Raw genomic sequence first — 13,290 nt, 5'->3', positions numbered from 1 at the left:
GCGTGGTCATATATTAATGCATTCATAACTGGATGGGCGTGGTCAGTGCCATAAATGGAATTATACCATATTGGGCGTGGTCATTGCCATAAATGGAGTTTTATCATGAGAACGGGCGTGGTCATTGCCATAAATGGAGCTGCAGTGGGGAAATGGGCGTGGTCAGGCTGCAGAGAGGCCATAAATGGAGCAGAGGGTGGAGCTACAGGCGTGGCCACACCCCAGTCAGGGTTATGAATGGAGCAGAGCAATGAGACACAAACACATTTTTTATTAATGAGCTTTATTGGGGGGTCGCCTCCACTGCCACCCCCCTGCCCCAGCACGTCAGCCCCTCATGTAACACCTGCCGGCGGGGAGGCCCCGAGGCCCAGCCCCGCTGCCGTCAGGCAGGAACAGCTCCCCTGGCCCCAGGAAGGCGAGGAGAGTCCTGGCCCCACACAAGTCCTGGTCCCTGGAGCAGTTGGGGAAGGAGGGTGGGAGGGCTGCGGTGGTCCCCGCTACCGGCCCGAGGTGGCCTCTGGCTCGTAGCCCTCTGTTTTCATGTCGTTGAGGCCCAGCTCTTCGTTCTGCTCAAAGGTGCGCTCGTAGCGCTGCACGCTCAGCTCCGGGTCCTCTTCCGGGGCGTACACATTCTGTGGGGACAGGGAGAAAGCTCCTGCACTCCCCTCTGCCCACAGGCCTGGGCCCAGCGCAGGCTCTGAGCTATGGGCAGCAGCCAAGCTCAGCACCCATAAAGCCAACAGGGCTTTCAGCAACCTGCTCGCGGCCAGAGCTCCAATGGAAACCCATTCCCAACAGGTGCCAGGGAAACAAAACCCCCCCAAACTGCTCAGGGCACCCTGAGGGCACAAGGCTGTACCTGAAGGTAACTGTTGCCTGCAGGGTCATCCATGATGAAATGAGCCTGGGCCTTCCCCTCTATGATCTGCAGGAACAGAGCATGTCCAGCCATTAAGGCTCTTCCCAACCCTTCAGCACCTTTGAAGTGCAGAGCACAGAAAATCCAGAGTAAACTCACGTCCTGCAGCTTCCCAATGAACTCCTGCAGCTTCCCTGTCCTGCTGGGCATGGAGCTGTCTCCCAGAGTGAATGGGTTCTTCTCCACCTGCGGGGCAGGTGAGGCAGTGTGAGGCAGCCAGCCCCAAGAGGGACAAGGAGGGGGCTGAGCCCCCCAGGACCACTCACCAGGTCACGGATGTCCTTCAGCAGCCCCTCCAGCGTGGTGAACTTCCCCCCCAGCGCTCCCATGCCCAGCTCAAACTCCAGCTCGGGGATTTCCACTCTGCACGTCTCTGACTGCAAAGGTCAGCATGCTGTGAGCCCCATGGAGGAGGGCTGGGCTGCCCCAGACTCCCCCCAGCCCACAGGAGGCCAGGGCAGGTATCCCAGGGCACTGCACCTTCAGGATATCCCTGGTCATGTCAGAGGGGTCTGTAATCCGAAGGGTGATCCTGGTGCCTTGCGGTTCGATGGCTCCTCCAGACTTCACCTGGGAACTCCTGGCAGTGAGCTCCACAACTCCCACTCAGCTCACCCCCCCAGTGCTTCAACAGGGCTCATCCCAGCAGCCCAGAGGCCACTGCAAACCTGGGCCAGTGGCCTCACCACCCAGCATAAAGCACCTCCTGACAACGCCCCCAAATCCATTTCCCTCCCGAACAGCCCCGCTGGGCAGCAGAGCTCCGGGACAAAGGCATGGAACTGCACTCCCTCCCTCACTGCCCTCTTTCCAGCTCACCTCATTGGTCCTGTGCCCACAGGAGTCGCAGTTGGTGGCCATGATAATCACTTCCTTAAAGTGTGGGATTTCTGGAGTGGGGAGTCAAGGGAAACATCAAAACAGCAGCAGAGGGATGGCACGAACCCACTGGGCGTTGTGAGCAGCCCTGAGACAGCTCTGCACCCCAACAGACCCCACCTGAGAGAACTGATTCAGGCCTGTGGTGCAGCAGGGAGAGTCCAGGGCCATGCAGTGCCCCCCAGTCCCCCAGAGCAGAGCCCAGCCCATGCCCACCCTTGAAGGATACGCACTAACTTCATGTTGGTGCTGGCCGGGGCGTTGCACTCAGGGCAGTTGGTGTTGAACTGCAGCACCTGGGGAAGGGAAAGAGCTAAAATGTCCCAGCCAGCATAGGGCAGCTGTCCTCCGTGTCCCTGAGCTCTGCAGCACCACCCACCTCGTCCCTCAGGTCCTCGGCAGCGTCCGGCAGCTTCGCATCCACCTCCTCTCCCTGCAAGGGAAGGGTTAACTGCTGCTCCCTGCTCTGGGGTCCCCAGGGGCCAGGAGCTGATCAGTCACCTCCAACCCCAGCGCAGCAGCCTGCTGGGGGGTCCTCCTGTAGTGAGTGACCACCAGGGCCTCGTCCCTCTGCGGCGCGTGGGGGTTCTCCACAAAGCTGTTCCCGGAGGGATCATCCAGGATCTGCAGGACAAGGGCGCCTGAGGAGCCGTCCTGCACCCCTCATCCAAGCAGGGCTGCCCTTCTGTGAGCACTCACAAAGGTGAAGGGGGAATGGACGTCCTTCAGCTGCCTCAGTTTACCAATGAACTCGTCTATTTTCCTCGCCACCTCTTTGTCCGTCGCCTGGAAGAGGACACGGAATCACAGAATCCTTTAAAATGGAAAAGACCCCCAGGATGGGATTCAGCTGCAGCAGGGGCAGCCCAGAGCTGCTGACAAGGTGACCATGGCACAGACCAGAGTCTCAGTGGTCTCTCCACCAGCCCTGTGTGACGCCACTGGGCAGGGGACGGACATCCCAAGCGTTTTCCATCCCTGAGGAGCTCCTTCCCCTTCCCAGCCCCTTACCCTGCGGGCGGGCTGGTCCTGCTCCAGGCCTGCCACAGCTCTGTCAATGATCCCCTCGATGGTGGTGAGCACTGGGCAAGGGATGGAGACAGAGGTGATGACACCATTAACACATCCCATCTTGCCCTACAAGAACTGCTCCCATTTACCCACCTCCCTTCTGGCTGAAGGCAGGGATCTCAAAGTCCAGCTCTGGAATTCGAGCTGAGGCACAGTCAGTCTTCACCACCTCCCTGTTCATGTCCTGCACACAGAGCCAGGGAGCAGCCTGAGGATCCCCAAGAGATCCAGGGGCTCCCACACACTGGGATCACAGAGAGGTGCTGAGTCCAGCCCTCTTTCCTTTAGGAACGTGCAGGTTTGGGCCTGGAGCAGAGCGGGGAGGCCCTGCTCACCTGGCGGGAGGTGACGGCCAGGGTGTAGCGCACGCCCTGCTCCTGGATCCTGCCTGCAGACTGGATCTCTGTGTTGGACCAGGAGCAGTTGGCGCAGGAGAAGGAGCTGACGATGATCTCTTTGAAGAAGGGGATCCTGGTGAGCAGGAGCCGTGTCACTCCCTGCAGCAGCGAGGGGCCTCGTGGGAACCGAGTCCTGGGGGCGATGGCCCAGGGCCCTGACAGCACCTCCCAACACGGGCACATCCCTGCCCCAAACCTCCTCTCACCCCCAGGAGCTCCTGGAAACCCTTTCCCACCCCACCAGGGTGGGAGACCAGTTGTGGCCCCCAGCACGTGCTTCCTGGCTCCTGTCCCACATCGACCCCTGCCCTCTGGAACGCACACCGAGCCCTGCCTGCTCCTCCCAACGACCACTGGAGAGCGCTGAACCCTGAGCCCGACCCACACGGGGTGTGTCCTCTGGCCTCCCGGCCCCTGACCCCCATAGACTCCTACACACCCTCCTGGGCCCCCACAGCCCCCTGTCCTGCTCTCCCCCCCGGCCCCCGCAGGCCGCTTCTGCCCGGCCCCCCGGGGCCCTCACGTTGCGGAAGCAATTCATGCACAGGGACTCGATCTCTGCCGGCTGCTGCTCGCCGTCCTCGGCGCTGAGGGGGCGGAACAGGGGCTCGGCGGGCCCCGCCGCCGCCTCCATGGCCCCCAGCGCCGACATGATGGTGGCGGGTCACGGGCGGCGCGCGGCGATGACGCGCGGGTCACGTGCCCACCGATGCTGTGACGCGCGCGGGCCGCGATGGCGGCGCCTTTATTGGTGTTCAGCCGCGGAGCCGCCCCGGGCCCGGCCCCGCCGCCCCGGGACCCTCCCCGGGACCCTCCCCGCCCCGCTCGCTCAGGCTCAGCGCCAGGTCCCGCCACAGCGCGTCCAGCCGCGCCCGCAGGTCCTCCAGAGGTGGCGGCGGCGCGTCCAGCGGCTCCTCGGGCGGGCCCGGGCGGGCGCTCAGCTTCAGCCGCATCTCCTCCGTCTCCTGGTCCAGCGCGCGGGTGAACGCCTGGATCTGGGCGTACGTGTCCTGCCGGAACTCCTCCACACGCCGCTGCACCTCCCGCGCCAGCGCCTCCCGGGAGCGGCCCGGCGGCGCCGCGGGCCCCCCGAGGCTGCCGGGCAGCAGGCTCAGCTTGGCCTTGAGCTGCTCCAGGTTCTTCTGGATCTGCTGGTGCAGGTCCCGCGCGTTGCGGGCCAGCTTGGCGGACAGCTCCTGGATGTGCTGGTTCAGCTGCTCGGGGCTGGCGCGGGCGTGCGGGGCCACGCTGCGGTGCAGCTCCTCCACGTTGCGGTGGATCTCGCTCAGCAGCCGGTCCGTGTACGGGTGGAAGATGTCCTTCACCTGGTCCGTGTGGAAGGCGATCTTGTCGGCGTAGTGAGCCATGAAGCGCTGGAGCTCGTCGGCGCCGCCCAGGAGCTGCGCTGTCACCTCCCGGCTGGGCACCAGGTGCCGCCGGAGCTGCCGGGCCCGCAGGGACACCTGCTCCAGGAGCTCCTCCGTGAGCGGCTGCAGCTGCTGCCGGAGATCATCCAGCTGCTTCCCGACCTGCTGGTGCACCTCGTCCACGTACGGGGACAGCTTGTCCCGGAGGCTGTCCAGCTCCCTGCGCAGCGCCTTGCGCAGGCTGGCCGAGTCCTCGGGGAGCCGCGGCTGCAGGCCCCTGCTCAGGGGTGACAGCTTCTCCAGGAAGTCCCCCATGTAGCTGACCCCATCCTGAATGCTTTCCTTCAGGTTCCTGCACGACACAGTCACCAACACCCCCGAGTGACCACAGCCCTCTGTGCCCCACACACCCCTAATAAAAGCTGCCCACACTCGCCAGGGCCCTTCCCTCGTGTCCCAGGGGGAGAAGAGCAGGGCCCGGCTGTGCTGGTGGCTCCGGGGACCGGAGGGGTGCTGAACTCACGTAATGTCCCTGCCCAGCTTGCTCTGGCCCTGCTCCAGGCTGTCCTTGTCCCCCGTCAGCTGGCTCAGGTACTCCCAGAGGCCGCTCTGCTCCGGCTTGGCCGGGGACACTGCGGGCAGGAGCGGGGCTTGTGCTGCTGCCCACAGCGCCCTGCTGCCCGCAGAGCCCCCACACCCACCTGGGCAGCCGGCCAGCAGGGACAGGAGCAGCGCAGCCTTCAGCAGCATGGTCCGGCTGCAGGACAGGAGCCGTCCTAGCGCTCACGGCGTGGTGGTGCTTCTGCTGCACCTGCTCCCTGCACGGACCTCACTCCTGGAGTTCCCTTTGACGCCCAGAGCTCCCCTAAAAACACCTGGGGTTCCCCATAACACCTGTGGGTCCCCGAAACACCTCGGGTGCCCCGCAGCCCCGCTGCTGTGCACCTGCAGTCACACCCAGTTCCTCCGGCCGCACAAACTTAAAGCCCCCCGCCCCTCACCTGGCTCCGGTCGCCTCCCGTGTCCCTCCCGCCGCCGGTGGCCGCCCTTATATAGGCTCGGGGGGCGGCCGAGGAGCGGGCGATAAGGCGGCTTTGGTACGGGAAGGCTTTTTGGACCTCACTCCGTGTAAACACAACGTGGAGGTCCGGGGAGGTGACCTGGGGGCCGGACACCTGAGTGCCCGCTGCCCCCCGGGCTCGGGGGACGCGGCTGGCCCTGGCCCGCCGCCGATCTCTGCATCCCGGAGGGAATGCTGGATGGAGCTACCGGGGCGGTGCGAGGCGCCGGGATGGGGATGGAGATGGAGATGGGGATGGGGATGGGGATGGGGATGGGGATGGGGATGGGGATGGGGATGGGGATGGGGATGGGGATGGAGATGGGAATGGGAACCGACACCGGCTGCAGCTCCTGTCGGCACGGAAAGGGAGCCTGGAGCCCCGGGATGGGTGCGGGAGGGCGAGCCCGGCTCCGGCTGTGCGGGTCGGGAGCGCAGCTTCCCCTTCCGCGGCGGCGCTCCCGCCGGACACCCAGCCCGCCGTGTTCGTGTCCTTTGCACGTTGGTCATTGCCGGGAGTAAACCCGGGAGCGAGGGGCGAAGTCCAGCGCTCCCGGGGTGAAACGCCGAGCAGTCGCCAGCGCTGCTCAGACACCAAAGTCCGCGGGTCCCTCGCCTGGGCCGACACGTGAGGTCGCTCCAGGCAGCACTGGCCGAGCTTCACCTTGTCCCATCCCGCCCGGTTCGGCCCGGCCCGGCCCGCTCCTGCCAGCAGAACCCCTCAGCCCCTTTCTCTGTCCCCGATCCGCCGAGTTCCCTTCCTGTCCAAGCCCCGCTGCGCTCTGGGGCCGAGGTTCTGTCACCCACCCGCAGATCCCGGTCCCTCACCAGCTCTGCCCCATCACAGCGGGGATGTTCGGCCGCATCCTGGGCTCTGCTCCTCCCGCAGCCCCCAGCCGTGATGAGGGAACAGCGAGGCCCCGGCCCTGTGCTGGTCCGTGGGCTCACCTGGCTGCCACCATCTCCAACCATCACAGAGACCTCCCACCCACCTGACCCCACCCCTGCTCCCTCTCCCTGGTGCCCCAGAACCCAAATTCGGGGCGATGCTCCCCGCTCAGAGCAGCTGAGGGTGCCCCAGGTATCCCATCCCAGGGCAGAACAGCAGGATGCTGTGAGAAGGAAGGACACGGACCAGCATGTGCATCACAAGGAGATTTATTTCTACCACTGGAAGTGGCCAGGAATGTTTGGAATGTGTGTGGATGGCTGGCTGGAGCGTCTTAATTCTGTGGGGGTGGGACGGTGCTGAGGAACGCAGCCACCTTCTCCCGCACCTCCTTCTCCAGCAGCTCCAGGTGATCCTCCAGGCCGGCAGCGCCCGTGTCCAGCTTGCCGCGCATCTCCTCCAGCCGCTGCACCAGCTGCTTCCCGAAGGTCTCTCCGAAGGGAGCTGCCTGCTGCCGGAAGGTCTCCAGGGTCTGCCCCACGCGCTGCTCCAGCTGCTGGGCCAGGGGAGCCAGGCGCTGCCGCAGGCTCTCGGTGTCTCCGCTCGCCGCCTCCCGCAGCTCCTGCGCCAGCGGGCTCAGCTGGGCACGCAGCTCCTCGGAGCTGGTGGCCAGGCGGTTGCGCAGCTCCTCGGTCGCCTTCTCCATCTGAATGGTCAGGCTCTCCAGCTGCCGGTTGAGGCCATCCTGCACCTCCTGGGCGTAGGGGCTGAGCCCGCGCCGCAGCTCGGCCACGCTCTGCTCCACCTGCGCCTTCAGCTCATCTGCCATGGGCGACAGCCGCTCCTTCAGGCTCTCCACGCCGCCGTCGATCTGCTGCTGCAGCCGGTCAGCGTAGGGGCTCAGGGAGGCCTTGATGCTGTCGGTGTTGTCCTGCAGCCGCTCCCGCAGCTCGGCCGCGTAGGGCTCCAGCGCCTGCTTCAGCTCCCCGGCGCTGCGATCCACCTGGGAGCGCAGCTCCTCGGCATAGGGGCTCAGCTTGGCCTGCAGCTGGCGGATGTTGGTGCCGATCTGCTGGTGCACCTCGTCGGCGTAGGGGGCCAGCTTGGCCTGCAGCTGCTGCAGCTCCCGCTGGATCTGCTCCTTCAGCCGCTGGGAGTCCTGTGCCAACTGCGCCTTCAGCTCAATGGCAAAGGGCACCAGCCGCTCCTGCAGGTCCTCGGCGTAGGCGCTGACACTCTGCAGGTTGCTCTGCAGCAGGGTGCTGGGGAGAGGGGACACATCAGGTGTGTGCCCACATGCCCAGGCCCTGCCTGGCACCCCCTGAGCCCCCCAGCGCCCCCAGCCCCCCGGCACTGTGGCTCGGCTCACTTGAGCTGCTTGCTGATCTCGGTCTGCTGCAGCTGGTCCACCGTGTCCTTGGCATTGCTGCCCAGCTCCGTGAAGTACTTCCAGATCACATTGGCCACAGCATCAGGGTTCACCTCAGCCCGTGACCCTGCAAGGAGGGCTGGGATCAGCACTCACACAGTCCCACTCCCCCAGGACAGCAGGGACATTCCCCATCCCTGCTCTGGGGCAGGACCACCCTGCTGGCACCAGGACCCTCACGCCGCCTCACCTGAGATCGCAAGGAGAACCAGGACAAGGGCAACCGCCTTGGGCGCCATCCTGAGTGCTGGCAACTCCTGTGGAAGCACAGAGCAAGGGTGAAAGAAGCCCCAGGGACCAGCAGTCCCCCACCCCCCTGCCAGAGGTGATGAGGTCCTGGCTCCCTCCTGGCTCCCTCCAGCCCCTGCAGCTGCTCACCTGTGCTACCTGTGCTACCTGTGCTGCCACTGCTGCGGTACCTGCAGAACCGGCAGCTCCCCACCCTATTTATGCAGCCTGAGCGCTCCCACAGCTTCCACGCGGGCTGTGACACAGCAAGGGCGTGGACTTTAGCACGGCCACAACGTGGAAGTGCCTGAGGTGCACGCAGGCCTGACATCACCCAGAACCCCGACATCACCCAGAGCCCTGACATCACCCAGAGCCCCGACATCACCCAGAGCCCCACCAGCCCCTCTGGGACACAGGGACAGACAGGAGCTGGGGGTACACCGGACGCAGTGAGCCCCTCTGGGACACAGGGACCCCGGGCTGAGGGACACCTCCCTGCTCTGGGGATGCAGCAATGGCCCATCAGTGCTGGCAGTGCAGTACCTGTGTTATAGATAATAAACAAATCAAGCTGAATTAAGAATGAATAAATAAACAATTTTTATTTCACTACTGAAATATGGTCCTCGATAGCCACAGTCAAAAAGGACAACACCAAGCCTGGGATCGGCGTGAACACACGCACACTGATCTGAACTCTATCGCTTCGGATCCCCCCCGTCTTGGTCAGTCCTGGTTTTACACATTTTTTTTAACTTGGAGCAAAGTTCCTCCTTTCCTGTCATGGTTTCACATATTCATGTAGCCTCCTTTCTCTGCGTTGGACTGGTCAAAACCATTTCTGGCAAGTGATGAATTTTGACAAGTGCCGATTTTGGTTTACAGGGAACCAGGTATTGAGATGTAACTCTTCCTGAAGACCCTGGTTATCTTGACTGGTGTATGATACTTATCGAGTGCTCATCGCTTGAGTGTTTCATGGACTGTCTCCGTAAGGAGCCACCTCCATTTGGAGCCGATTCTATTAATTTACTAATCCCGGTTTTGTCAGCAGTTGCAGTGTGTGAATTCTGTGAGGCAATCCTCCCTCCTTGCTGCGACTAATGTTCTAAAGTTTCTTTATTAATTTCTTTATTTATGCAAACACGATTTATTGTACATAAATCCCAAATTAACACGAATTACATTACAACATATATCACACTGGGATGCGTGTGACAACGGGACAGGCCACAGGGTCTGGGGATGCTTCAGGGACCTCCCAGCTCTGGCACCGGCTGTGCTGTGCCTGGGCTGGGCAGCAGGGCAGGACACGGGCTCAGGGGGACACTGATGGAGCTGGAGGACACACGAGGCTGTACACAGGCAGGATGGCACCGTTCCTTCCCGCTCCAGGCTCCTGGAGGAAGCCCTGGCACAGGAAGAGGCAGGACACTGCCGGGCACTGCAGCCACACAGCCTGGGCATGGAGCCGGGACCTGTGCGTGTCCCTGCCCGTGGGCATCGGGCTCTCGGCGCACACCTGGGGCAGGGTCCAGCCCCCGACCCAGCGCACCCAGCCCCGGGAGCAGCGCGGTGTGTCACAGCGGGCAAAGGGCGCGGCGGGCAGGGCAGGGACCAGCCAGGCAGTGGCAGTGGCAAGGTCCGAAGCGCCTCGCGGTGCCCGGGGACGCCGTGCCCAGGGACCGGACCGCTGGATGTCACCCTTGTGCCGTGTGTGCCCAGGGCTGTCCCCTGCCGCGGGCACCGGGCTGGCGGCGCACACGCGTGCACACCGGGTGTGAACAGCAATGTGCGCGCACACGGACACGCGGGGCCCCGCAGGCTCCGTCCCCGCGCGATTTCCCAACTCCTGGCTGGACACAGCGCCCCTGCAGCCCCCCCCCGCCCTGCCCTGACCTTTGCACAAATCCCCCAGGGAGCCCGTGGGGAAGGTATAAAGAGAGAGCCCAGGGCTGCCCCCGCCTCACAGAGCCCGGCACAGGTGAGTGGGGACATCCCTGGTGAGGGTCGTGCTGGGAAGGGGACGGGCTCGGGACCCCCGTGCCCCCCGTGCCGCCCCACATCCTGCGCTCTGCTCTCTCCCCAGCCATGAAGGCGTCTCTGCTCTTCCTGCTCGCCTGCACGGCCGTCCTGGCGCTGGGAGCAAGTAAGGGCCAGGGGGCTGCTCAGGAGGAGGGGTCGGGGTGCTGGGGGGCACGCACGGGGGGCACAGCCGCGGGGCCTTGTGGCCCCAGTCCCACCAGGCTCGTTCTTGCAGGGGCCGACACGCCCGAGGAGCCGAAGGCGCTGGTGCAGAAGGTGCAGGAGCTGGCCCAGAAAGCCACGGCCATGGCCAAAGACGTCTACAGCAGGGCACGGGAGTCCGAGGCGCTGCGCCAGGCCAGGTGCCCTCGAACCCCTCCAGCCCTGTCCCTGTCCCTGTCCCTGTCCCTGTCCCTGTCCCCGTCCCCCGGTGCCGCCCGGCCAGGGCCCCGCACTGACCCCGCACTCCCCTGCCCTGCAGGCAGTGGCTGTCGGACAACGCGGAGCTGGCGAAGCAGCGGCTGGTGTGGCTCAAGGAGCAGCTGGCGGAGCTGCTGAAGAAGAATCCGGCCGCGTAGCCTCGCCGGGGGCTGCCCGGGGACTGTTGGGGCTGGGGACCCCCCGGCTCCCACCCGCTGTCGTGGTGCTCTCAATAAAGCGGGGTTGATGCAAACTCTATGGTGGCATCACTGGGGGGCTGGGAAGGAGGAGTGTGACCCGCAGGGAGAGGGAGGGCTGGGACAGACACCAGCGCTGGGGTACACACGGCTGTGTCGGGGTGCCCAGGGTGGCAGGAGCCGGGTGCAGCTTCCACAAGCCCCTGCAAATTCCGTGCCACCATACTCCAGCGCCCTGTGTGGGGCTGAGCACGCCTGCACCTCGGGCAGAGCTGGAATCAGCACTGGGCGAGCCCAGGGCACTCCTCACCAGCTCCCTGTCCCCCCACTCCCTCTGGGTCCCCCAGCACCCCCAGCTCAGAGCACCCCTTTCCCCCTCCAGCATCCACTGCAAAGACTGAGCGAGCTCCAATAACTTAAGTCAAGTTTATTTCTCAAAAGGGAGGCAAAGCTGAGAGCGACGCCAGGTTGGGGAGGGAATTCTAGGGGAGGAGGGGGTCTCCGGGGAGGACACCCGAGGGCTCCTGCAGCCTGTCCCCAGAGCCCCCTGAGAAGAAGCGCCCGGGGCAGGGCAGGGAGCACCCGGGGCAACTGCGGAGCGGGGCTGGGGTCAGTCCCTGCCGCGCCGGCCGGCAGCTCAAGCCACGGTCTTCTGGAGCTCCTCCAGCAAGGCGAGGAAACGAGCCTTGAGGGTCTCGGTGTAGGGGGTGAGGCGTTCCTTGAAGTCCTGCACCAGGGGGGTCACCTTCTCCCGCAGGTTGCTGAGCTGCTCCACCACCTTAGCCTGGTATTCAGCGGCCTGGGGGATGCCCTTCTCCCGGATCTCCTCCAGCTTCTGGCTCAGCTTCTGCCGCAGCTCATCGCTGAAGGGGGCCACGTTCTTGCGCAGCTCCTCGACGTGCACGCGCAGACGGTCCCGCGCCTCCTCGGCCACCGGGGTCAGCTTCTGCTGCAGCAGCTCCACCTTCTGCTTGCTGAGCTCCTTCAGCTCCTGGGCCAGGGGTGCCAGGCGCTGGCGGTACTGCTCCAGATCCTCCGTCCACTTGGCAGAGAACTGGTCCAGGAAGGGCTTGATCTTCTCCTTCACCTCCTCCAGGTCCTTGCTCAGCTCCTGGCGCAGGGCCTCGGTGTCTTTCAGCCATATTTCCCGCACCTCTTTGTAGTAGGGGGCCACATCCTCTCTCAGCTTGGCGGCGGCTGCTCCCAGAGTGTCGAGGTTCTCGCTCAGCTTCAGGCTGCGGGAGGGGAGGGAGGGAGGTCACACACGGTGCCCGGGGCGCCCCGCCAGCCCCCCGCCACACACCCCCCACTTACTCCAGCTGTTTGCCCACGGTGGAGGCCTCGAACTGGGCAATGGCTTCCTTGCCGCTGGTCTTCACTGTCTCCAGGTACACATCAACGAGGTCCTTGAGGCGATCCAGGGGTGCCTGGGGCTCATCGTGCTGCCAGAAGGAGCGGGCCTGGGTGCCTGCGGAGAGAGCCGGGTGTGCTCAGGACACGCTGCCCGCCAACGGCTCCAGCCCTGCCGGGGACCTGCCCGGCTCGGGATGGGACCAGGGAGCCCCTCGGCTGCAGCCCGGCTCGCACAGCGCTTCGGAAACCGGCGGCTTCCAGCAGCGCTCGCGTCGGGCGCAGCCGCCGCATCCCGCCCGTGCTGCTCCATCCCGCGGGGATCCGCAGCCCCGTCCGGACCTACCCGTCAGGCAGAGCAGGGCGAGGGTCAACACCACGGCTCTCATCTTGACGCTGGACCTGCGGGCAGAGCAAGAGAGTTGGGCGCGGGGAGCCCCGGCAAACGCAACCCGGCGGGGCTGAGCCCAGCCCGGCTCGGGGGGTCCCCGCCGGGGCGGCGGGCGAGGGGCACCGCGCTGGTCCTGCGGGGCAGCCCGGGCTCTTACCAGCTCTCTCTAGCGCTGCTGCTCGTCCCGTCTGAGCGGCCGGGGCTCCGGCGCCGCTATTTATGCCGGAGGGGCAGTTCCGCGGAGATAAGCCAGCGCGGCGGCCCCGGAACGCGCTCCCGGCGGGCGATGTGGCGCGCAGGGTTCAAGGATCGCGCAGCATCGCCGAGGAGCGCGGGCTTGGCAGGGGCGGCGAGCAAACAGGAGCTCCCCGCGGGACGCGCCTCGCCGGCCAAGGAGCTGTTTACGCTCCCGGTGACCCAGATTCCCGCTGGCCCCGCGGCCTTGCCGGGGCCCCTCGCAGCCCCCAGGGATTGGCCGCCGGCCCGGGGACAAGGTTTATTCCCGCAGGGATTTGGCCTGCCGTACCCGGACCCCTCGCCTCGGCCGAGGGTCTGTGCCCCGTCCTTCACCGGGCCGCCCACGTCACCCCCTTGTCCCGCTGTGTCCCCAGCTCAGAGGTCCTGGGAGCTGCGCCCCTGCCCGCCCACGCCAGCCCTCGCT

General features: G+C 65.3%; 4 protein-coding genes across 4 annotated transcripts; all 4 read right to left on the bottom strand.

Moving 5' to 3' along the window:
- Positions 1-251: 251 nt before the first annotated feature.
- Positions 252-3,940, bottom strand: ZPR1 (ZPR1 zinc finger). Its single transcript, XM_033081570.1, has 14 exons — positions 3,794-3,940; positions 3,208-3,369; positions 2,966-3,056; positions 2,813-2,883; positions 2,501-2,587; positions 2,303-2,425; positions 2,181-2,234; positions 2,031-2,097; positions 1,742-1,812; positions 1,403-1,492; positions 1,189-1,299; positions 1,022-1,108; positions 863-928; positions 252-635 (listed from the first exon to the last, which is right to left on the bottom strand). Exons 1-14 carry the CDS (start codon positions 3,920-3,922, stop codon positions 501-503), a joined length of 1,344 nt encoding a protein of 447 aa, XP_032937461.1. The 5' UTR covers positions 3,923-3,940; the 3' UTR covers positions 252-500.
- An 85-nt stretch (positions 3,941-4,025) lies between these two features.
- APOA5 (apolipoprotein A5) lies at positions 4,026-5,938 on the bottom strand. Its single transcript, XM_042780022.1, has 3 exons — positions 5,339-5,938; positions 5,161-5,269; positions 4,026-4,989 (listed from the first exon to the last, which is right to left on the bottom strand). The coding sequence occupies exons 1-3, from the start codon at positions 5,385-5,387 to the stop codon at positions 4,026-4,028; spliced, it is 1,122 nt and encodes a 373-aa protein (XP_042635956.1). The 5' UTR covers positions 5,388-5,938.
- Positions 5,939-6,398: 460 nt separating this feature from the next.
- Positions 6,399-10,783, bottom strand: APOA4 (apolipoprotein A4). The gene is made up of 4 exons (XM_033081575.1): positions 10,731-10,783; positions 8,206-8,272; positions 7,956-8,082; positions 6,399-7,848 (listed from the first exon to the last, which is right to left on the bottom strand). The coding sequence occupies exons 2-4, from the start codon at positions 8,252-8,254 to the stop codon at positions 6,921-6,923; spliced, it is 1,104 nt and encodes a 367-aa protein (XP_032937466.1). The 5' UTR covers positions 8,255-8,272; positions 10,731-10,783; the 3' UTR covers positions 6,399-6,920.
- Positions 10,784-11,300: 517 nt separating this feature from the next.
- APOA1 (apolipoprotein A1) lies at positions 11,301-13,204 on the bottom strand. Its single transcript, XM_033081583.2, has 4 exons — positions 12,787-13,204; positions 12,585-12,640; positions 12,203-12,356; positions 11,301-12,123 (listed from the first exon to the last, which is right to left on the bottom strand). The coding sequence occupies exons 2-4, from the start codon at positions 12,625-12,627 to the stop codon at positions 11,526-11,528; spliced, it is 795 nt and encodes a 264-aa protein (XP_032937474.1). The 5' UTR covers positions 12,628-12,640; positions 12,787-13,204; the 3' UTR covers positions 11,301-11,525.
- Positions 13,205-13,290: the final 86 nt, after the last annotated feature.

Source organism: Catharus ustulatus, chromosome 28 (assembly GCF_009819885.2).
Source record: "Catharus ustulatus isolate bCatUst1 chromosome 28, bCatUst1.pri.v2, whole genome shotgun sequence".
Classification (NCBI taxonomy): Eukaryota; Metazoa; Chordata; class Aves; order Passeriformes; family Turdidae; genus Catharus; species Catharus ustulatus.
This window is presented reverse-complemented; position numbering and strand designations above follow the sequence as displayed.

What these genes read in the sequence shown, in the direction of transcription:
- ZPR1 (XM_033081570.1), bottom strand. Translation starts at nt 3,922, where the DNA reads ATGTCGGCGCTGGGGGCCATGGAGGCGGCGGCGGGGCCCGCCGAGCCC. An exon ending in CCGAGGACCTGAGGGACGAG is followed by an intron (nt 2,098 to 2,180) that starts GTGGGTGGTGCT and finishes TCCCTTCCCCAG; the next exon opens with GTGCTGCAGTTCAACACCAA. An exon ending in CAGGCAACAGTTACCTTCAG is followed by an intron (nt 636 to 862) that starts GTACAGCCTTGT and finishes CTGTCCCCACAG; the next exon opens with AATGTGTACGCCCCGGAAGA.
- APOA5 (XM_042780022.1), bottom strand. Translation starts at nt 5,387, where the DNA reads ATGCTGCTGAAGGCTGCGCTGCTCCTGTCCCTGCTGGCCGGCTGCCCA. An exon ending in CCTGCTGGCCGGCTGCCCAG is followed by an intron (nt 5,270 to 5,338) that starts GTGGGTGTGGGG and finishes TCCTGCCCGCAG; the next exon opens with TGTCCCCGGCCAAGCCGGAG. An exon ending in AAGCTGGGCAGGGACATTAC is followed by an intron (nt 4,990 to 5,160) that starts GTGAGTTCAGCA and finishes TGTGTCGTGCAG; the next exon opens with GAACCTGAAGGAAAGCATTC.
- APOA4 (XM_033081575.1), bottom strand. Translation starts at nt 8,254, where the DNA reads ATGGCGCCCAAGGCGGTTGCCCTTGTCCTGGTTCTCCTTGCGATCTCA. An exon ending in GGTTCTCCTTGCGATCTCAG is followed by an intron (nt 8,083 to 8,205) that starts GTGAGGCGGCGT and finishes CCCTCCTTGCAG; the next exon opens with GGTCACGGGCTGAGGTGAAC. An exon ending in GAGATCAGCAAGCAGCTCAA is followed by an intron (nt 7,849 to 7,955) that starts GTGAGCCGAGCC and finishes CCCTCTCCCCAG; the next exon opens with CACCCTGCTGCAGAGCAACC.
- APOA1 (XM_033081583.2), bottom strand. Translation starts at nt 12,627, where the DNA reads ATGAGAGCCGTGGTGTTGACCCTCGCCCTGCTCTGCCTGACGG. An exon ending in CGCCCTGCTCTGCCTGACGG is followed by an intron (nt 12,357 to 12,584) that starts GTAGGTCCGGAC and finishes CTCTCTCCGCAG; the next exon opens with GCACCCAGGCCCGCTCCTTC. An exon ending in ACCGTGGGCAAACAGCTGGA is followed by an intron (nt 12,124 to 12,202) that starts GTAAGTGGGGGG and finishes CCCCTCCCGCAG; the next exon opens with CCTGAAGCTGAGCGAGAACC.